General features: G+C 42.2%; 1 protein-coding gene across 1 annotated transcript; it reads right to left on the bottom strand.

Annotated features, from left to right (window-relative positions):
* Positions 1-980: 980 nt before the first annotated feature.
* sall1a (spalt-like transcription factor 1a) lies at positions 981-13,545 on the bottom strand. Its single transcript, XM_046033579.1, has 3 exons — positions 12,685-13,545; positions 3,746-7,152; positions 981-2,641 (listed from the first exon to the last, which is right to left on the bottom strand). Exons 1-3 carry the CDS (start codon positions 12,755-12,757, stop codon positions 2,201-2,203), a joined length of 3,921 nt encoding a protein of 1,306 aa, XP_045889535.1. The 5' UTR covers positions 12,758-13,545; the 3' UTR covers positions 981-2,200.
* Between the last annotated feature and the right edge of the window lie 9,163 nt (positions 13,546-22,708).

Here is a 22,708-nt window from a genome sequence, read left to right as displayed (position 1 = left end):
ATTAAAAGTATATATATATATATATATATATATATATATATATATATAAACTTTATATATATATTCTTCAATTAGCAGAGCAGTGAGAATGTGGAGCATTTTCAGTCCTTCTGATCCTTTGAAGGAATCTCTCAAGAGGCCGATGTACTGCACAAACAGAGCTCAGGGGAACAGATGTGACTGTTAAAAAGAAAGCAGGCACTGTGGGCAAGGATCATTTAGCTTCGACGTCTTGAAATATAAAACGTAAATATTGGGGATTTCGGCTTTGTGAAGAGGAGGGAAGAGCGTCGAGGATGCTGGACAGAAATGAGCAGATCCTGTATTGCAGGATGTGCAACGATGTGTTAAATTAAATGCAGCTGTTGAAATACAAAAGGGGAAATTTTTCAGCTTGAATTAAAAAAAAAATGCAGGGCAAATGCTTTCAAAGCCGTCAGAGGCTTTATCCGAATAACCGTGTGATCGTTTTGACAACTTCTTTTGGGGCTTTGTGTCAAATGATTAGATCGTCGCATTCTTAATGAAACGTACATTTCGTCAAAAGACGTCTAAAAAAGCCAACCGCATCCCCTACACATTAATAGTGCTAATGCTGAATTGTGCCTCCTTAAGTTTCGTGTCCTTGCAAAATAACGTGTTTCCCCGCTGAGACATTTTTTGATAAATAAATGGCAGGAGGGAACCAGTCTTGAATTTACTTGATTCAGAGGATTAGCGATTCATTTGTGATTCCAAGGTTTGGCAATGCAGGTGAGAACAAGGTGAAAACTGCGATCTTTTTAAATTAAAGAGCAGGAATACTGCATAGAAAAACTGAAAAGAGTCGCACAGGCTGCACAATGGCCCTGGTCACAAATTATCCAAAAGTTTTTTTTATTCTTTTAAATGATTGTCAATGATAAGTGAAAAAATACTGTCAGTATATTTTCAATGGTATGATAAGTAAAGAGGGAATAAAAGCACACAAACACACAATATTTCTTTTGGAAAACTGATGTATTTGATTATTAGAGTAAAGAATTACAGTATCTTAGTTGTTAGTAGGTATTAAAGTGTAGAGAAACTGGACCCATAAAGATCTTCCAACTTTCCAAGAAAGTGCATGTAACAGTCCGAAGGTTGTCAAACCCAATATATATTTATATTTATAAAAACACTATCATTTTGTCCCCTGGCCATGATGGACTTCTCGTGTGAGCTATATGTACATTTTCTTGCGATGGAGTTTGTATTTCCACATCTGAACGTATTTACAGAAGCTTCAACACAAAACTTTGCACTTGATGTCAGTGAGGATGCTGGGACATAGCAGCAACATGGAAATCCAGCTGAGAAACTAAAGGAGAATCCTGCTCATTTGATTGGCTGTCTCAGTTCCAAAAACCAGGAAGTAGGCCAGACCGAACGTTCCCTTCTGTCTTGCTTTCAACAACACCAAAATACGAGCAACAAAAAAAAAAAAGAAAAAGAGATTCAGGGAAAAAATATGGAAGTAAACAAACAGTAGAAAGTACAATACACAGAAACGGTAACAACAAAACAAGTTAACACTAAAGAAACCCTTGAAATGTAGCAAACTTCAATGTTTTGTCTTCCTTAAATAAAATAAAGGTAAATAGCAATCAAAAAGAAAGGAACTACAACATCATTTAGTCCCTTGCCTGAATTCATTTGTTTTGATGAGGGGAGGGAGGCATGGACACACAGATGTTAGACCATCTACAGAAGATCAGTGTACATTATTTACAGCAAGTCTGTTTGCTTATTACAGGGCTAATGCATCACATGGACATCAACAGTTCGGTTATAGCTACTACAGACAGAAAATAACTTAATGCCAAGGTAAGGTTATCTACCCAGATATTCTAAGTTTCAAAAGCACATTTGTAAGCACCCATACATACCCATTCTGGCTTTAAAACAAACAAAAACCTAACTGTTAATGCTTCCACTTGGTTTCAAGCAAGGTTATAATCACTAATAAATAAGCTCCTTAAAACTATAACATGTACATTGTACAAAAAAAGCAACTTGTCTTCACACTCGTGTTCGTAAAGATTCAATGGCGAGCAAAGCAGTTCAGTTGAGTTTGTCCCTGTCTTGTTCTCTTTCTTTCTCTTCTTCTGTGTGTCTACATATGTGTACAATATGCCTTCAGGCACCTTCATGTGTCTGTGTGCAACAGAGGACATACACTCTAATTGGTGACAATTTCTTTATTGTCCTCAATGAAGCGTGTGAATCGGAAGTGGGCCCCGTTCTCTGTGTTGGCCATTTTCTCCAAACCAGCAAGAGCAGCGTTGGGCTCCATGCTGTGTAGCTTGTCTAGGCTGCCGGTCAGGCCACCAATGGGAGAGCTGCCCCCATTTCCCACACCACCTGACATGGGTGGGATGCCTCCATTCTGGATGACAGAAATTTCATTTGTCTTCATTGCCAGGCCGTTGGAAAAAGCTGCAGCATACTGGTTCCAGAAACTGGCCGGGTCCCCGTTGCTTGCCCTTGATGCCATGTCCTTCGGGAAGATCTCAGGAAACTTGACTGGGTTGGTACCCAGGAAGGCCATTGGCCCATCCACAGAGAGCCTACGGCCACGTCTGGCAGGAGCACTGTTCCACATGTGTGTGCCCATGTGAACCTATACAGAGAGAGGGGGAGGAGTGAGAAATGGAATAAAAGGGAGGGAGGAGAGAGACAGAGCAATGAGAGGGATGAAAATTAGTGATGTTTACAAACTTGGCCACAAGAGCTGCACATGAGATGATGCAATGGAAAAAATAATAATAATGCTTAAATCCAAATTAAAATAGCTTCACACCCTGTGTGCAGCAGACCAGTTAGTTGCCTATGCTTTGAGAGGTACCAGCATGGTGTAAACATCTTGTTTTGGCATGACTGATACATGCTCTTTAATCTAAACCTTAATTTGCTCATCTCACAAGGGGATCACAGGGCTTGGGGTAAAATTACGGTGTCCAGTTTCATTGGTCTAGCCACTATTGCATGTGACATTTCACCTCTGCCAATAGCCTTTCCAGGACAAAGAAAAAACATTTTTTCATTTTTTCCCTGCTTCCTAAGTCTTGAAAGACACATTCAAATTATTATATTTTGCACTATTTTATGTACAAAATACTACAAAACCATTCAGAGACTTTTCTGTGTTTCCTATAGTGGAGTAGCTTTAACTAAAAACACAGATATCTCTGTATGAATCCAGTTACAACCAAAAGCCAAAGCTTGATTTACTACAACCTTAGAAAATTAAAAATTAACATGTTTCCTAAATTCCTCTCTAGGACACACTCAAAAATAATTGACATAATTTCATATTAACTTCACATAATTCTCCCAAGTTTCTGTAGATCATTGAGCAGGATCGTTTTCTTAGTGATTTAAACCTGTGACAGTTTTCACAGAATCTGTTATGGAAAACTACAGGCTGACCTAGCACACAATGATTGCCTCTGGTAATTAATTCTGTGCACTGAATCATTCTTAGCTGATTACATTCTGGAATTTCTACCCAATAATCATATTAGTTGTGTGATTCAGCCTTTCCACTAAGGTAATTTGTTCTCAGAGAGCTTTAATTAATTATACAACATTACCACCTCTTGATGCCTAGTTCTCTGACACGCCGTATAAAAGTAAATAGCTGCTCTGAGACTCATTTTTCACAAACATTCTCACGCACAATCTTTTAGGAGAACAACAGTTGTCTGGATGTTTCAACATTTACCTTGAGGTTTCCTTTGGTCGTGAAAGCTCGACCACAGATACTGCAGGCAAAGGGTTTCTCCCCTGTGTGGGTTCTCTCATGGATCTGTAGAGCACTAGAGGACGAGAAACACTTCCCACAGGTGTTGCAGAAGTGTTGTTTGGGTGTCCTGCGTGGCGGAGCAGCAGAAAGTACTGGAGAAGTGGAGGCAGATGATGTGACCAAGCCAGTGGGCATGTCCTTGTTCTCTTGGTGGAGGGCATGGAGGAAGCCATTGACCTCTGGTTTGTTAAGAGAGCCTACAGAGATGAGGGAAGGGGTTGGGCTGGAGGACAGGCTTGTGTTTGATGGCTCAAAGAGCTGTGAGGGCAGGTCTCTCATTTGATGGGTAAGCATGTGTTGCTTGAGGTTGCCCTTGGTGGAGAAACCCCTGTTACAGGCCGTGCAAATAAATGGTCGTTCTTTGGTATGGCTTCGATAGTGAATGTCCAAGGCACTCTGACAAGCAAAAGTCTTCCCACAGATGTCACAGGATGTGTTCTTGATGATGTTACGCTCACGGAAGGGGAATATCATGCCCAAGGGGTCTTTTGAGGGATTGACAGATGTCAGGTCCAGGGCTCCAATGTTGGAAGGGTGAGAGTGCAAGAGGCTTGCACTGGTGTGCTCCAAGGATAAGGCCCTATGGTGCCTTTCTTCGAGGCTGGGGGATTTGTGTGGTTGTGGCTGCATGCTAGTGGGAGATGGCGCCTGCATGGAGGAGGTAGATTCTGACACAGCTGGACTCCCGGCGCTTTGGCTTTCAACATCCCCTTCCAGAGACGAGGAGTCATTGGTGAGGCAATCCCCCTCAAATAAGCCATTTGCCATAGCCTTCATGTGACTGGCTTGTAGCTCTGTTTCATTATTGTGGGCATTCTCTCTTCCATTTTTCTCTTGCCCCTCCTGGCAAGCCATTTCAGGGGGAGCTGGGGAGTTACAAAGACTGTCATGGGAAGCATCAGCTGACCTGGGTGTGTCTGGCACACTGCTATCTGGGCCCTCCTCCATTCCTTCAATGTTGTCATCAGAGAAATTGTCCAGATCATCAACATTTCTCTCCTCAAATGAGCCAGTGTCAGAGGCCATGGACTCTGGGTAACTCTCTGGCAGAGGGGTGTTGGGGATCTGCCCACCCATGTGCATTCGAATGTGTTGCTGTAGAACCACAGCATTTGTGAACTTCTTCTGACAAATAGGGCAGGAGTGTTGGACTCTAAGAGGAGGCATGGCCCTATGGACACTGTAGTGGGTCTTAAGATTTCCCTTGGTAGTAAATGCCCTACCACAAACTTTACACTTAAAGGGCCTTTCCCCAGTGTGAGTGCGATAGTGCATTTTCAGAGCACTTTGGCAGCTCAGCACCCGGTGGCAGATGACACATTCGTTTGGGTCTGTCACCTTCCTGTCAATGTTCTCCACAAGCTGCTGTAGCTTGGATGTCTCTGACCCCTGGAGAGGATCCAGGATGCCTCCAAAGGGAAACTTAGCCTTGAACTGATCAGACATAAGAGGCATGAGTGGGTTGGTCATCATGGGTGGGCTGTTAGACGTTGTGTAGTCGGCAGTGCTCTCTGAAGCAGAGCTCACATTTGTCATGAAGCCTGACGAGTGGCTGCCATCTTCAGTTTTCCCATTTGAGGTAGGAAGAGTTGCACCTTCACCCTCTTCAGACACTCCATCATTACTTTTAGCTAAAGGCTCAGCAGCACCCGAGTCACCCTTTGCAGTAACAGAAGGGCTAGTTATGGCTATCGAATGATCTTCCTTTTTGATGAAATGTGGCAGGCTCGGCATGGTTGGTGGCAGCAGCATGCCGACTGAGGAAGTCAGAGTGGGCAAAACTGGTTTGCTGTCTAACCAGCTGGTGACAGGTTTCTCAGGGGGCATAGACATGCCATATGGAATGCCAGTGCTTGTTGGTATGTTATCTAAATGCTCAGGAACAGGGTAGGGGTTCATCTGAATGTGTGGGTATTTTTCTTTGTGGCGCTGGAAATGCACCTTCAGGTTACCACGGGTAGAGAAGCGGTTGCCACAGATATTACACTTGTATGGTCTCTCACCAGTGTGAGAGCGCAGGTGGATTTGCAAGGCACTGTCACTCCCAAACACCTTGCCACAAAATCTACACTTATGCTTGAAGAAAGCTTCGTCAGAGCTGCTCTTGTGTTCAAATGAAGTGACATTTGGTGGCTTGCCTTTCGTCCGCTGGGCCAAAGCTGCTAAGGAGTTGAGGTCCTCTACGGTGGTGCCAACACTGGGCAGAGAGCTGGAGAACATGGGATTTCCAGGTGGGGGCTGAGGTAGAAGGGGATTCACTGCAGAGTTTAACAAGCTACGCATTCCAAATGCTGGCGTGGATGACTTAGCTACTGAGGAGTTGCTGAGCTGAGAGTGGAGGCTACTCATATGACTCTGCCTCTTGTCAGAGGACTGGGCATTGGCTGTTGATGGCCCCAGTGTGCTAATGCTCTGAGATGTCTCACTGCTGCTTGGGTTGGACTGAGGTAGCTGTGCCGCTGCAGCCAGCTGCTTTAGGCTGCTAATACTGGCTGACTGACTAGCCAGGTTCTGCGCTAGGCCTGCGGCTGCAGCCAGCTGTTGGGAGAGATGTGAGCTGAGTGTGGTCAGTGGGCTGGCAGCAGGCCCCATTGTGCCTGGAGCAGGAGTTGGGGGCACCTGCATTTCTGGGGACTGTGAGGCCAGAAGCAGTATCTGATGACGGATCTGCTCGATAAGCTGCAGCTGGTGGATCTGTTGCTGTTGTAGGGCTAGGAGCTGCTCCATTAGGGCTGGCACTGCCACCCTGGGACCCCCGGATGAACGGGCCTCTTGGGAGAATTGGGCTACAGCCACTTTGGTGCTCTGCAGATTTTCAATTATGACATTGCTGTTGATCATGGAGAAGTTCCCCAGTTCAGTCAGGTTACTGAGCTGTGGCAGAGGGGCAGAGATGGCAGAAGTACCTACTGCAGGTCCAGAAGTTCCCCTGCTGCCATGACTGCTGATTGTGTTGATAGGGCTCCCACTCTCTGTATGACTGCCTTCTTCTTCATGACCACTGCTCATTCCGGAAACATCCACGTCCATGGATTCGTCTTTTTCAAGAGTGTTAGGCTCCACAAGGTCACTGCACTCTGTTTGATCAGTGTTAATAGCTGTGTCATTCATCTGGTCATCGAGATTATGGGGAGGAGACCCAGGGGAGAAAGTTCCGGTGGGGGAGGCAGGATTTTCATTCACTATCAGAACTAACTGATTCTTAGTGCAATTCTTCTGGTGCTCCTCAAGATTTGATAGTTCAAAGAACTCTGCGCAACATCTGCTACAGACATGGGCGTCTGACTCCTTGCAGGGGGGGTCCTCTGAGCAAAGTTCTGTGTCCCCTGAAAAAGAGGAAACAGAGGATTAGTGATTAGAAATGTTTTGCAGCTGAAGAAGCAGCTTTATCTCCTCAAATTCCATTGTTGTTAATCTTAAGTTAATCAGTTTTACACTTATCCCCTTGATGTGTTCACAAAAACAACGATCGAAAGGCAACAATAAGCCAACAGAAATGAGAAAAGGCCTTATTCAATGCAGTGGCCTCTGCAACATGATAAGAGGGGATACAAAATCAATGGGAACTACTCAAATATTGCTTAAAAGTGATCTTTGAAGATGTACATCTGGGTTTCATCAGCCCAAACAAAGGTAATCATTTTCTCCAGATAATCCATCAAAATATAGAATAGAGTGAAGTGAGGACATTGGGTCTTAATGAAATTTCATAGAAAGGCATTGATTTCCTATATTCCATGCCCTTCAAAGTCTACTTGTCCACTTGCTGCAAATCAAGCATTTGAAGGACTTATTAGACTTTCAATTTGCTGTCAACTTTGCTCATTTTCAGCCAACTATGGACATCTTAGACAGGTTATCTATGTCACTAAACTAATTTGTATCCACTCAGGCTGCAGTCACAGAGAGACATGAACAACAGAGCCTGTGACATCCAGGCTGATGCGTGCACATACTAAGCTCGAAGCAAAACAAAAGAGAAAAGAATTAGAAAGTAAATAGTGACTTATTTAATATGTATGATATGAAATTATTTGTCATGGCTAATATGTCTGCCATTCAATACATTACATTTTAAAAAGTCACCAGACTTTTGTTCCATAATCGTGAATAAACGTTGACCCCACACATTAGCAACCATAGAAAAGGCACTACAGGCACTGTAAATTCTTCTGGAAAAAAAAGCAATGGAAAAACCTTTGTTTGTTTTGTTTAAATAAATGACTTGGTCAAAACTTAATAGTAGGGCAGTACATAAGAATGCATGCATCACAAACTTGCCAAAACTGAGAAACTGGACATACCAGCTCACAGAAATGCAATTCAAACACAGCAACTTCTGTTGTCACTGAGATGAAACTTCAAAAGTAATGACCACCTTTCAAATGCGCACACAAACAAGTTGTTTATTTTCTATTTTGATAAACAGGACAAGTCAGGGAGTGAAAAGGCAAGACGACACCCTGCCCCCAGAGCCACTGCTGTGCTCCAGACTTTCCTTATTCTTTTCCCTCTTTGTCACACTAAAATCTTGCTGTTTAACATACAAGTTGATTTACAAATTGCATTTCTCTATGAATCCCTTTCACTGTGGCTCTGGCCCCTCAACACTTTCATCAGGCCCAAGAATTCATTTGCAAATGAAACCCAGAGAAGTGCAGCTCTGCCCCACAGAGAGACAGGATGCCTTCCCATTGTTCGCGCAGCATGGGAGCGGCGGGGATCGTCGGCACAGCCTGGCCCTGCTCATCTCAGTCGACTCAAAGCAGATCCTGTTTAATTCAGGGATTATCTCCCTCAATGTTTCTCTGCTCAGAGACATCAGATAACGCAAAGTTGCCATGACAGTAAACCCTGGCCCTCACACCACCAAACCATGCAAACAGGGAAGACTCAACTTTAATGATAACTTTTCATGTTAAATCCCCCCTTCCACCCACCCGCCTACCTACACTCCAAGCGCTAATTTTGAAAAAATGTGTTTCATTCATAGTGTGAGAAAAGTGAGGATTAAATGAACCTTTTCTCTGTTCTCAAGGCTGACTGTACACATATTATTGCAAAAAATACCTAATCATATGACACTGAGTGGGATGAAAAGATCCATACAAAAGAAAAACAACTTCTGGAATATGCCTAATAAATAACTAAAATATGTGTGTGTGTGTGTGTGTGTGTGTGTGTGTGTGTGTGTGTGTGTGTGTGTGTGTGTGCGTGTACATGTGTGTGCATGCTCACATAAGAAAAATAATGCGCTGCAAACGATGCATTTACTATTTCAGAAACAATGTTGTACACTGAAATTAAATTAAGTATTTCACTCATACACGTACTTCAGAGTGTTTCTTTAAAACAATCCCAAAGCAAATATGATAATATTTCAAGTAACGCACATTTTTAAAAATATCCTACAAATCAAACGATTTTCAATTTTTACTTCATTTTTAACATGCAAATGCAAAAAATACAATAATAAAACTATCACTAAAATACATAATTGCAAAAAAAAACAAGCAAGAAAAAAAACAGAAAGAGATGACATTTAGTCCCAAAATTATTTGTGCATTTGTATTTTACTAATTAAGACACTGGAGCAAAATATTTTCATCAACATTGTGAAATGCTGCAGTGGTCAGTCTCCTCTTCTCTAACTCTTATCTGAAGTTTGGAATGTGAGAGAAGAAAACAATAATAATGTCCTTAAAACTGCAAAACATAAGAATAATTTTTCATCAGTAACTTCAATTTTTAACGCCGCTACAGATTTTCTCTTTAGACTGTGCAGTACTAGTATGTTTTACTTTACTTGACAACAGAGAAAGATCAAATCAAAACTGAATCAATGCATGACTACAAATCCACTGTCCACATGAGACTAGTATAGCAAACAGCGCAGATGCTGGCATTAGGCTTAATTCTCAAAATAGCATGGATTAACTTAGAATTAAAATTAAGATAAAGTCAACCTGATATAAAGATGGAGTCTGTAAAACTTCCATGGAATCTCTATCAAAAGCACAATGTAAGCAGTGCGCAGGGCTAAAGGGCGTCAGGAGCGACAAAGAGCAGAAGACAGAGCTTCTAAGAGATTGACAAAAGTCTGAATATGAGAGACAAGAAAGCAAGGATTAGTCGAAAAAGTTGACGGCGAGCTTTGTGAAGTCCTACATTATTTTTTCGCAGGGGGCCTCTGTGAGCCTCTTGACACTTGTAACTTCAGGAGGGTTTCTGCTCTCATCGTCTCCAGCCCTCAGGACTCATCTCACTGAACACTAGATGGGGTTCCACTAAAGCTGCCGTGGTCCAGGACAAGACTCAAATCTAACAAGCTCTGCCCCGGTGACATGCTTAAAGCTCAGGGGGAGGGAAAAAGGCAAAGCAAGTCCTTCAGGCTACACCTAGACTCACACCACATAAACACTGGCAAAATGACAGGCAACGGCACTCTCTGTTTGCACGGAACAACAGTGCAAAGGGGGCTGCCCTGCCAATCTCCCGTCTAGGGGGGGCCACTCTGATAGGGCGAAAGGGGATGGCCACAACATTGATAAGGCCTCACACACGCACACACACTTAAATAAAAAGCTGAGGCCTTGCTGGGCCGCCTGCAGCTCCGATCAGCAGGGTCAATGGCGAGGTAGAGAGGAACACACTGGGCCCTGAACTCTCATCACCTCCATACAGAGGGACACTGGCAAAGGTTAAAACAGCTCAACATCCCACCCTCTGTGGCTCCCACTCTGACCTCCCAGTAACTATGGCCCCCAGCATCACCGATATTCAAATACAATGACTGTCTGTTTTCACTTCCGGCTACGAAACTCTCCAGAAAACACACAGCACACTTGCTATGCGTACTGTCTTACCTTAATACCCTAAACCTAAAGACAACATGTCCATGCCCTTATAATTACACACAGGAGACACTTGCAACATTTTTTATCATGTGGCATAGTATTGGACATAATTGAGAAATGTTGTTTTCTGCAGCCTGCCAGAGTCTGTGACAAAAGTAACTCTTCATTAAGTTAATTAGATTTAATGGAAAATGCTGGAAAAAAACAGGACTCAGGAATTAACTAGGTTTTGCATTAATCATCAAGTTCCTAAAAATCATGTGAAATGGGCTGCAAATACCTTTTACTATGCATGGCTTTCTCCTGAAAGAAGCAAGTGTTTCTTTCAAATTACCTGCACATGCTTTTCAGGCAGTACTAAACACAATGTGACTTTGAGAATATTTACATTGCACATAATCAATTTTATAGGCCATTTCCAATAGGTCTAGGCAAGGCCAAAAATTCGTTCTCATTGTACTGGTATGGTTTTTAAGGGACTGCCTTATTTTTTTAGTACAAATTTAAATAATGACAATTATAAATGTTGTGCAGCAAAATTCTGCTGCATGACAGACCAAAGACAAGCCTGTATTTAAATTTAGAAAATTTCAGCTTACAGAAATACAAGACAAAATATAAATCACTGTTATTTTCTATAACATATTTTCTGGTAATGAGCCCTTTGATAGAAAAGTCAACATGTCGGTCACAAAAACACACGTTACAATGCAACGTCCTGTTACGCAATTCAACGGTTATTAATCACATCCTTCAATCTTATGCCATCGTTTTGTTTAAGTTCAATTTTATATTCTCTTTTCAACAAAAATGTAACAATTCACAATGAATTGCAGCTTGACTGGGTATTGCTGGCCTCTGAAACTCTGAGCTCCAGCACACAGTCCTGAATTTCCAGTTCTGAGAGCCACTTCGTGAACACTGATTTCACATATAAGGCGCAACGGAACCGTTAAAAGAGTGTATTTCACTTTACGAACAAAGACTCATCACAGTTAGGCTATATATATTTTTCACAGCAGGCCGAAGATCCTCTGCCTTAACTTCTCAAAAGTAAAAACGAACAAGCCTATTTATTAATGTTTTGGTTGAGAAAACTATAAATGATTTTGCAAGAAAAGAAATCGAGTGTGTCATTAAAACTTAAGTTCTCTGTGCTGCTGTTTGAACAAAAAGTGTAAATGATGAGTATATTTTCGGGATCTGGGAGGGATGTGTGCTCATCTGCGCTAAATTTCATCCAGCTTTTAGCAATAAGGCAGGCTAGTGTGGAAAACAAACAATGACTAAATGAATCAGATTTTCATTAAAGAGGGAACACACTGCACGAGTCTACAGCGCAGGACTGATACACACGAACGGGGGAATTTCTGATTCCGGGACCCAGGAAAAGTTGGAGTCCCGGCAGGAGCGACAGGGTGGTCCATCGATGCGGCGAGACCGACCGCTGAACACAGGGAAGCCTCGGAGAGGACCGAAAACTAAGCAGGCTTCTCATTACAGGAGAGGTTCAACGTTGGATTAAAAACATGATTTAAAGCTGAAGTGGGGAGGACAAAGTTGTGAAACTTTTAAACACACACAGACGCAGCGTAAGCCTGAAGAGAAATCGTTATTATCTTGAACTTATTTATCTTTTATAGTCAAGTTTACAGTTAGACCGACAATGGAGTATTTGGTGTTAAAAAATAAAATAAAATCAGTTCTAAATTCCCGTTTCAACTGGAATAAAGTGAATTAAAGTAAATTAAAGTTAAATGAGTAAATGTAAATCCTCAGCATTAAGTTTTCTGAAAAGTGTTACAGACCTCCATCACCAAGACGCCGGATTTGCAAAGAAATAAACACCAACAAAAAAAATAAACAGTAGTAGGCTATAAAGTCCAATTCAAAGTATGAACTTTAACCGTCAGATGTGGCCACAGACACGATAAAACACACCAAAAAAGTGACATACTCATGGTGCTTGGATAAAAGGAGCGATAGGATACTTGGACTCACCATTGTGCTCCGATAAGGGCAGATGAGGGTCGGATTGGAAGTGTTGCGGCTTCGCTTGTTTCCTCCGCGACATGCTGGCTGGCACATCAGCAGGCAAAGAATAAAAAAATGACTACAAAACCTTCTCAAAAATTACGTAAATCGAGCCCATCCACCGCGCATGTGCCCCGTTATGATTATCAATAATGCTCTGCGATTAATCATACGGGGGGGGCTTCTTTGAAAGGCGATTGGCACCTCGCCAGCCCCCCTCCTATTCAAATGAAGTCTCTTTAATCAATTAGCTCCTGATTTGCTGGGGACTCTTGTCTCTCTCTCTGCTCCCACCCAATGAGTTGATCCGTATGGGGAAGAAAGGCTGGGTTTTCCAAACTCCCTTTAGATACGGTTTAACCCCTTCTGTTAGCCAAGTCAAATCTTATCTTGACTACTACAGGGGAATGTCAGCGTCTCGAGTCAATGCCTGCGACAGTATCTTTCAATCTTCCACATTGATCAAGCAGCGATCACAGTTTTTCTTTGCGTTTTTCCACCTCCTGTAGATGTGGACTGGTTGGAGGCTTGCAACTCAAACCTCCGCGATCTCCTACTAACTTTCTTCTCTCTTCAGCCCGGTAGTCCGTCCTCCGCTCTTGCATTAAGATCGCTGTAATTCAGCTTTTGTTGTGTTGTACACGGGCACCTACTCTCTGAAGAGTTTCAGTCGAGGCTCCCGGTGCGCTAAAACGCAGTGTCGCGCGAGCATGTTCCGTGCGTAAATGGCACCGGTACGGGTTCCCAAAAGTCCACAGTGTGTTCCGACGTCCCAATCAGTATCATTTGATTATTATTAGTCGAAAGAGGGGTTACTTAGTAACACGTTTTCATCACACACTGCATTCCGCGAATAAACAAACTTTGAGGGCCCGTGCAGCACTGGGACAAATGTGGAGCCCGGCCCATCGATGATCTGATTGGTCAGCAGGCTATTCAGTCATGCTGCCATTCACCTCCACCTCCTCCCTCCCTCCTTCTCACCCTCTCTCTCTCTCTCTCTTTCTGCGCACAGCAGATCCAAACGCTTTGTGCGCACCGGGATGATCAGTGGTAAAGACATCGGAGACAAGTCTGTTCATCTGAATGGGGATAAATAAAGCTTTTAATTTCTGCCCCAAACCTTTGTTTATTTTTATTTTTTTTAGCGAATGTCTGTTTCACACTCACGCCATGTGGGCTCATCTGCATTTCACGCCATCCATTTAACTCTTAGAGACAAACTTTTTTTGTCTTTGCATCTTCACCATCCAGTGGGTTGTTTGTACAGTAAAAGCAATATGAATGACCTCTCAAAAGCGGGACGTTTTGACTTTTGCCTTTTCATTTTTACAAACGATAACTGAGCAAAATAATACATCTGGTAACTGACAAGAAAATAACATCTTAATCAACCCTGTAAATAAGTTATGGACCACTCACACACTGCACATGATTATTATAACTACTATTATTATTTGTTATTATTATTATCGCCCTAAATAATGCACTAACAGGAGTGCGTCTTCAGTGGGGATGTTTTAAGAGGGCAAGAGGTCCCATAGGAGCTTCATGTGAATGCTGAGGCGAGTAGATTTATTACGTGAAAAAGATAAACGAAGCTCTCAGTCGAGCTGATTTTGAGAAATGAAGATAATAATGTTACTATAGGTGATGCCTCGGATGCCATTATTTTTCACTGAATATTTAAAGAGCGGCTGCAGGCTAGATGGATCTGGTCCTCTCTTGTGTCAGCTATCTTTTAGTTTCGACAAGCCCTACTATTTACTTATTCATGAAAAAAAGGGAAAGAGCAAGGGGGAAAATCAAATACTTCTGATGGCTCCAGTGATCTGCTTTATCAATGCGTTATGCCAAATATTTAAAGAATGTATATCATTTTAAATTGTACACATTATTGTGGTATTGATAGATGTCTGAACTGTCTATCAGACAATGGGACCAAATCTATATGTAGACTGTGACTAACAAATTCAAACAGCAAATGATCATTAATAGGGGAAATGTATATGTGCCGTTAAAAAGCCCATGCAATTATGTGCACCAAACTTGAAATTGCTGGGAGAGGAAAAAAGGGGTCTGCAATATTGTAATGTCCCGGGCGGGAAAATCAATGGCCAGTTAATTGATGTGAGTGTTGGTGTGAGATTGTAAACAGGGTGATTTGCAGCCCAGCCGAGCGGGAGACATTTTAAATGGGATTCACTCGGGACGGTGAGGATACAGTGTTAACAATCATGGGCTGAATGACACAGACGGACACAGTTTGGGGACCCACCAGATATATCTCAGTGTCAGCGCCTGGAAAAGTTTTCAACTTTGACTTCATATTATTATTATTATTTTTATTTATTTTTTTTGCAATTGTCTCGATTACTTGTCGATTATAAAATATTATAATATCCAGCACATAATTAATTGTACATTTGGACAGCTTTGAAAGAGGAAAGTGGGGGGGTAAAAGGAATATTCTCACTACATGATTTTAATAAAAGGAGGCTATCATACTAATAATAGATATTTAAAAATGGACATTAGAATTTCATATATATATATATATTTTTGTCTATAATTAATCAAAAAATAATAAAATAGCCACACATCTAGTCCAAATATTATACCAGTTACAATCTGTCAACATGAAATGAGTGACTTTGTTGCAGGGGAAAATGACAGAAACCTTCCGCGCATAAAAAGTGTGCATTTGTCTGTTACCCGCGATCAATGCTGTGCGCAGCATATCACAAAAGGTCCAGCCCGGTGCCATCATTCACTATTATCACTGACATCCCATGATTGATCATATAGCTCAGAAACACTGGGCGTTTGACCGCATAATGTGATAGTTAAGGCGGGGAATCTCCCAAACCCTAGTTGTTAGTGATCCTCAGCCTGTGTATTTCTAACTAGAAAGCCCCCTTCTTCTGTGTGACACCGCATTCAACACGTGGTGGGTTTCTATTCACGGCCCTGCTCCCTGCTCGATGCGATGCCTAAAGAATTACAACTAGCTGGATCAGGCCTTCATCTAGGTCAGCTGCACGTGTGTGTGTGCTTGTGTGTCTCTGTGTGTGCGTGTGTGTGTGTGCGTGCGAAAATGAGAGTGGCAAGACCAGAAAATGGGCAAAACTTATAAAGGTTTTGGGGTTTGGAAGGGTGCATAGTCTCAAGACTCCAGAATGTTAGCACAAGTGGAGGACTAATTCGTAAGACTGCTGTTTCATTATTATACCATAATTATTTGATCTGATTTTCATCCAATCAGTTAAATATGTAAGGCCCTTTGATTAAAAAGTACTAATTCTAAGTTATGGCTATAGAATTAAGAGGGGCCTTCTATGTTAATACACAAAAACTTATGTCAGCTGATACAGACAGCCTTTATTCGGGACTTATTAAATACATGTAAAATAATTTTCATAGCAGACTAAAAGTATATTCTTGCCATGCTGAGCCTTATTTTTGATTAACAGTAAAGCCTCTGACCATGATCATTCCCAATACAAATATCAAGAAGTGCATGGCCTTATTCATGGCATGCTGACGTCTTGCAAAAGGATTAGGAGCTTGATTAAAGGGATTGTTGTAAGCTGGCCTCATGCTCAAAGAAATAAAGAAATAGGTCCACATTTTCCTTGTATCAAGTCACACTCACTGTCACTGTATGGCTCTTAATGGCGCTGCACAGCTTTGTTCAAAGTGTAACTGCAACAACTGAAATGGAAAAAGTAATATTTTATACATTATTTAAAATGTCAAAATTACTTTCAACAAATTTCTAGTAATTTATTCCACTCTTTATACATATTTATAACGTATGTTTTTATAGGAATACCTTTTAAATGATCAAATTAACTTAAGTTTGTAAAGCAATGTTTGGATTGCAATGGAAACTTTCAATATTTCTGGTATGAACTGAAATTACAGATGATCAGAATGCAGCATTTAGAGCTCTGTTTTGCCACTAACGAAACCACTTTGAAAAATTGCCTGCATTAAAATTCAGTACCTGCAGCAGTAGAGAACAGCCTCCATTAATTAAGAGATCAAACCCTTTCTATTGTCCTCGAGCAGCCCTGCCACCACTTGTCCCACAGATTGTCTCCCCCCATTGTGCCCCCTGACAACTTCCTGCAGCATCACCCAATATCAATGGGCCGTGTTTGTTTTTACATTATCTCAGCTGCAGTTGCAGGCGCCCCCCTTTCATTCCTGTCTTGTTTGAGGGAAAACAAGCAAACGTTCAAGAGTATCACAGAGGTGCCAGAGGTCACTGGCCCATCACACACTGAGTCCCCAGTGTGTGTGAGTTTACATGTGCCACTGGTACAGACATCCGTGACACACTCACACTCCCGCACACTCTGTGAGACTGTGTGTGTGTATCAGCTGTAGTTGCCCAGGTACAAGTGTTAAGAGATGTGTGCCAAAGGATACCTGACTAGGAGTCTCGTCCTTACAGTTATTAGTGAGAGAGGCAAGGCTTCCAGCAGTGTCCTGTCCTGAAACCAGATACCACAGGCGGTGTGCTCTCACACAGAAATTCTGTCATACCCTCTTATATAGTTTGCAAACACTAGCACACTTTTGTGCTGATTTATTTAAAAAAAAAACCTATCAATTAGCCTTTTGCTAGTGTGAAACACAAAAACAAATCCATACTGTACTTACATACCTTAAATCTGAAACTAGACAATTATTTCCAAAATATTTTTTATAGATATATCAGTAATTTGAAATAGTAAAATAAGGAAATTCTATGTATGTATATATGTTATATTATTAATGTACGTTCTACTAACAAGACTTTATGTCTGTTTCTCATTATCCTGCAGCTGGCTTTTTTTTCTGAATAGATACATTTGCAGAGATGCAATCATTAAATCCTCCAATTGTTATGATACAAATTTACTTGATTGTATCTGATTAAACATGCTCGCTTGAGTTGCATTAACGAGAAACACCATGGCACTGGACGACCACCAAGACTCCCATTTTAGCTCCTTCGTATTCTTGAAAAACACATTCTGCTTTCATATGACATTGACGAATGATATTTGGATGAAGAGAGATGCTTAGCTCGTTAGATGTTTCACAGAATAGCGCTGGATTATACTGACACACATCACTAAGACTGGAGGTTACAGAGGAACCAAACACTCCCAACATCTTGAAGAAATCACAGACATCACCCCCCGAAAGCTGAGTGTTTATGTATTTTTAAGAACCTGGAAGCAAAACAAAAAATTACACATTGAATTATCCCTACATTACTTCACTCGCTCGTAAACACCGAACATACAGGATATACATATGTGATGTCTGTGTCTCAGCCACAAAGCAAGACGGGTGAGTAGCGTAACAACACAACAAAAAGCACCGTGCAGGTAACCGCCGAGTGAGTAGATACGGCATGTAAAAGAAAAAAAAAAACCCACACACATGTTCTTACAGTAAATACACCCACAAAGTTGAAACATATCATGTGGTTTATTTGCAGTGACTCTGGGCACAAGATGTTTATCAACTGCCGCCAGACAGCTGTGTTGGTTGGCCAGCAGTTAACCGTGTCTCAGACAGCCCCTTATTACTATTGATAGTTAGCATCAGTGTCCTGGCTGAGAAATGGGGCTGCTATGGGCAAACGCAAGCTATTGATCTCCAGCTTTGTCCCTGACCAGCCTGGAGCTGGAGGGAAGGAATGGTAGTGGAGGCCGGGTGGAGCCTCCGTGACACTCCCAGACTCACCGTCTGGCACCTGGAAGGGCTACTGGTGGTGCTGGTGGTGACTGCGCTTCAGAAACTTGTCACTCCCTAGGTTGTTGCTTTGTATTTCAATTGATTAAATTATATTACACATGTAGATTACCCTTTAACATATAGTTTTCTTTATTTTGTAAGTAACTTCATGAAGAATTCACACTTCCACCTCTTCGTCTTTTTCTTTCTTCCTTTCCTATCCTCTTCTTCCTTAAATGATTTCTATATTTGAAGATGTCTCAATTGATCAGAAAGCAAAGCAATTCAGTTTGGCGCACCGTGTTGTTCATAGTGCCATTTTAGGGCCCAGCCGATGGCGTGCAATTCATCAAATGGCTACTTCAGTTTTCCCTCTGCTTCCTTTATGCTCCTCTATATTCTCAACAAAGACAACAGTGCTAAAAACTACGCCTTTCTATACTTAATTGCTCTTTAAAACAAGCACAAACACACATTAGACTGCACTGAGGTTTCAGTGGTTAAAAGTCAGCAATCTGTTGGAAAGAACAGTGTTGTAGGCTCATGTGAGGTCCTCTCATGTGTTTGCATGTGTGTTCTTTAGCTCCCTGTGACCACACGAGAGAGAGCGCTAAAAGTGTGTATGTGTCAGAGGGAGTCTCCGTGTGCGTGTCTGTTTTTGTAAAGTGTGTTATTTGGCTCCCCGGTGGCCACAGGAGAAAACATGGAGGATGAAGATTTCTGTAGTGCTGCAAAAATTTGGCAGAGCTTTCAGCAAAGAGAGTGGAGGGGATGTTATTTGGTTAAAGCTGTGTCGCTGCACACATCATGTCTGCACTGGAGAGGAGAAGAGGGGTGAAACCTGCCTGGAGGAGAAAGGAGGGGGGTGAGGTGGGGCTTGTCATTCTTTATTTAACCCACTTGTAGAAGTCTAGTCGGATACGGGACGTCAGAGAAGTCAGGTCCCTGATGGCTAGCGAAAAGACTACCTTGGGGGGTAAACTCACTGAAGTTCCAGCACTGCCACCACTTCCCCAATTTGCTTCTTTCTTTCCTTGTCTCTCTACTACCTCCTTTCCTCTTCACAACTCACTCCCTCCCCACTGTTGTCTACATCTCCTCCTCTCTTGCACCCTCTCACCTTTTAACCAAATTCAACTTTTTTACTGCCACATTGCAGTGACATCAGAGCAGTTATTTAACTTTTAAAAAGTCATTTATCAATATATAACAGTTACAGATAATAGCAATCAACCATAATAAGAGAAGTTGTGTGTGTGTGCGCATGGTCAAACCAAACTGTCTCTCTCTCTCTGAGTTCATTAAGGCTGCAAGTCAGACAGAATGGCAGTCTCTCATCAAACTCCACTGCCCTTTTACTTCGCCTCCTACCTCCTGGCTCGTCTTGTCTGGCTCGCTTGCTGCTTTTTAAACTCCCATCAAAATGTCTGGCGAGGGGACACGGCATAGATCGTCTTACCTTTTCACAAGGCCCCAGTGATGCACCCACTGTCTTTGATGATGTTACAGTATTTAATATTTCTGTCTCTCTGTGATCCTAGCGTCAAAAATCCAGGTTGTAGCTCATGTCCAGAAAAAGCTCTGCTGCAGGTATGGCTATACATACTCATCAGTAAGGCAGACAGCTGCACAAGAATACTCACATGCATGCATATGGACCCACATACACACAAACACACACACACACACACACACACACACACACACACACACACACCAGACTCTTTTCAAAGAAGTTTGCTTTTTTTTATTACTTCCTCTCCCATTCAGCGGCCTCCCCACTTTTCCAGAGAGCCCTGGGTGTGCAGTGAAAGAGTCGTGCTTATTATGTGCTCCGGGCTCTCCAAACCCAGCTTTGTTTTGTCCAGATAGCTGGTTTTCTCCCCCCGCTTTCTGTCTCTCTTTAATATTCACAGTAAGAGTCTTGGCTCTCACAAGACGGCTGTTTTCCCAGTTTTCTCCCCCGCTAACAGCCAAGTGTGGCCCCTGTGAGTGTAAACATGCAGAAGGGAGGGACATCTCCTGACAAACATCTCCAAGGATGTGCCACCCTGCCCCGTGTCATTCATTCTCTACCTGGCACTGAAGCTAAACTGTTAACACTGACGTGTGATAGCCCAAACCCTAAAGGACTGCCAGCGGCTGCACGGTCTACCTAAATCCACACCACACATCTGCTCTTCACACAAAAAGGGATGCAGTATATAAGCGTATCATTGAATGTTTGCGTTTCCCGACAAATGTGCAAATGTAGAGTTTGTGGAGCTTTACTTAATGGCTTGTGGTAGTATTGAAATGTCAATTTTCCTTTACTTAAGTCACTTTGAAAGAATTCGGGCACGCATAAAACTAATTTGGGGCTTCACATCATCTTCATATACTCCACTTTTAAGTATGTCTTGCATTGTCCCCTTACATTGTGCTGGAGGTCCTTGTGGCCTTGTGTGGCAGCATGTTCTGTCAATGTGAGTTATGAATATGTCAACATGACAAATTCCTGTACATTCATTGCACTTGGCAGCTAAGGCAATTCTCATTAGGACTGTAACGTCTTCCAGTGGTCCTTTGTTTAACCAGGTGGATTAACACAAGAGCCACCTCTCACTGAGTGACTTGCACCCACTGTAGAAAATTGTCATTACCTTGTAGCCTGGTATCTGCCAGTGGCAGCACAGCACTAGCAAACAGCATGAATTAGGAGTGGAGCCTATACTTAAACATACCAAACATTGATAAGGCAGCGCACTGCACGGCAGCTAGGCCCCTGGTGATGTTAACAGCACTCTGCTATTATCGCAGGTGGGATCGCTCACCAGCCCACAACCACATTTACATCTTAATTACCAGCCTAATCAATGGGGTTGCACTTTGACTTCATTTGTGACATTCATGAAACCTCATTTAAGATGTAAGAATAGGCCATCGTAAGTATTGGTGGTAAGAGAAAAGCACCTGTTTTCAACATGGGATAAAAGGTAACAAAGGAGATAAAAAAGGGGCAGACTCCTGAATTCTCCCAGGCATGATCACTCTGTACTGTGGGACTGACAAAGTGAGCACTGGGAGATATTTATGATAATTGCACAGTCCTCCCAAAATGACAAAGCAAATTGGTGAGATTTGCAGCATAAGACAGAAAATGGATGGCTTTCCTGACTTGAGCCGGGTGATTTAAATGGCAAGTGATTGAACAACAAACTCGCATTAAGACAGTATTGATGAGTTGAGTGTTTCATTTGGGATCAATAAGACGATTGGTAGAGAGAGACGCCAATACATGCAGTGAGGAGAGACTGCAGAGGAGAGAGAGAGATGAGAGTGTATGGAAGTACTTCAACACAGAATAGAGAAGGTGCTGGGATTTGTTTATCTAACAGGAGGCCTTGGTGAGAACTCTTGCAACATACAGGACGTTCTACAGCTGTTAAGGCCCCATCCACACTACTCCATTTTAGTTTACAAACAGAGAATTAAAACGAATACGATCTCTGTCCACACCAGCGTTTTAGCTGAGTATCAGAGTTGATCTCTGTCTACATTAAAACGACACTGGGCACTGGTACACTGGGCATGCGCGTGCCGGTGTAAACATGAAGCAGATGGTCTATTCCATAGTTAAAGAAGATTTGGCGAAAGAATAAAGAAATGCAGATGAAGAATCAGACCAGATTTTTTTTGCATGCACCAGTAACGAGCTGGGACTGTTACTCGTCGTAAAAATAATAACCGGCAACATGCACAGTTGCCTACAAGTGTAGGCAGATAGGCCGAAGTGTTATTTGCACGGTACAGAATATTTCAATAAAATACCAACTCAAAAACTCTGTCAGTAGCATCATGTTTCTGCTTTGCATGACTTATAAGACCCAATCAGAGAGCCGAGAGTGAGCGGCTGCGTCATTGTTTCTAAAGTTCTTCACCCTTAAAATGCCCTCTGGAGTTTTGAAACGCAAAACGGGGTCGGCAGCGTTTCCAAACTTCTCCGTTTTAGGTCTTCGTTTTCGTTGTTTTAGTCTGGACAGGAGGTGCAAATGTTGCAAAAGGTCTCCGTTTTAATTCAAAAATGGAGTAGTGGGGATGGGGCCTAAGTTTTATCCAGTGTGGTGGCAGGATATTATCATACAGAGGGATGGTATATAGCAAATACAGCGATGTTAGATTATGTATTAAGTTAGATTATAAGTATTACATTAGCGAACCAAGCTAAATTAGTCAAAGAAACCAGTGCACTCCCAACTGCGGTTCGGGGCAG

Source organism: Micropterus dolomieu, linkage group LG20, assembly GCF_021292245.1.
Source record: "Micropterus dolomieu isolate WLL.071019.BEF.003 ecotype Adirondacks linkage group LG20, ASM2129224v1, whole genome shotgun sequence".
Classification (NCBI taxonomy): Eukaryota; Metazoa; Chordata; class Actinopteri; order Centrarchiformes; family Centrarchidae; genus Micropterus; species Micropterus dolomieu.
This window is presented reverse-complemented; position numbering and strand designations above follow the sequence as displayed.

Excerpts from the sequence above, each read along its gene's own strand:
- sall1a (XM_046033579.1), bottom strand. The coding sequence starts at position 12,757 with ATGTCGCGGAGGAAACAAGCGAAGCCGCAACACTTCCAATCCGACCCT. Across the intron at positions 7,153-12,684 it reads GCCCTTATCGGAGCACAATG|GGGACACAGAACTTTGCTCA; the intron begins GTGAGTCCAAGT and ends CCTCTTTTTCAG. Across the intron at positions 2,642-3,745 it reads CGACCAAAGGAAACCTCAAG|GTTCACATGGGCACACACAT; the intron begins GTAAATGTTGAA and ends CTCTCTGTATAG.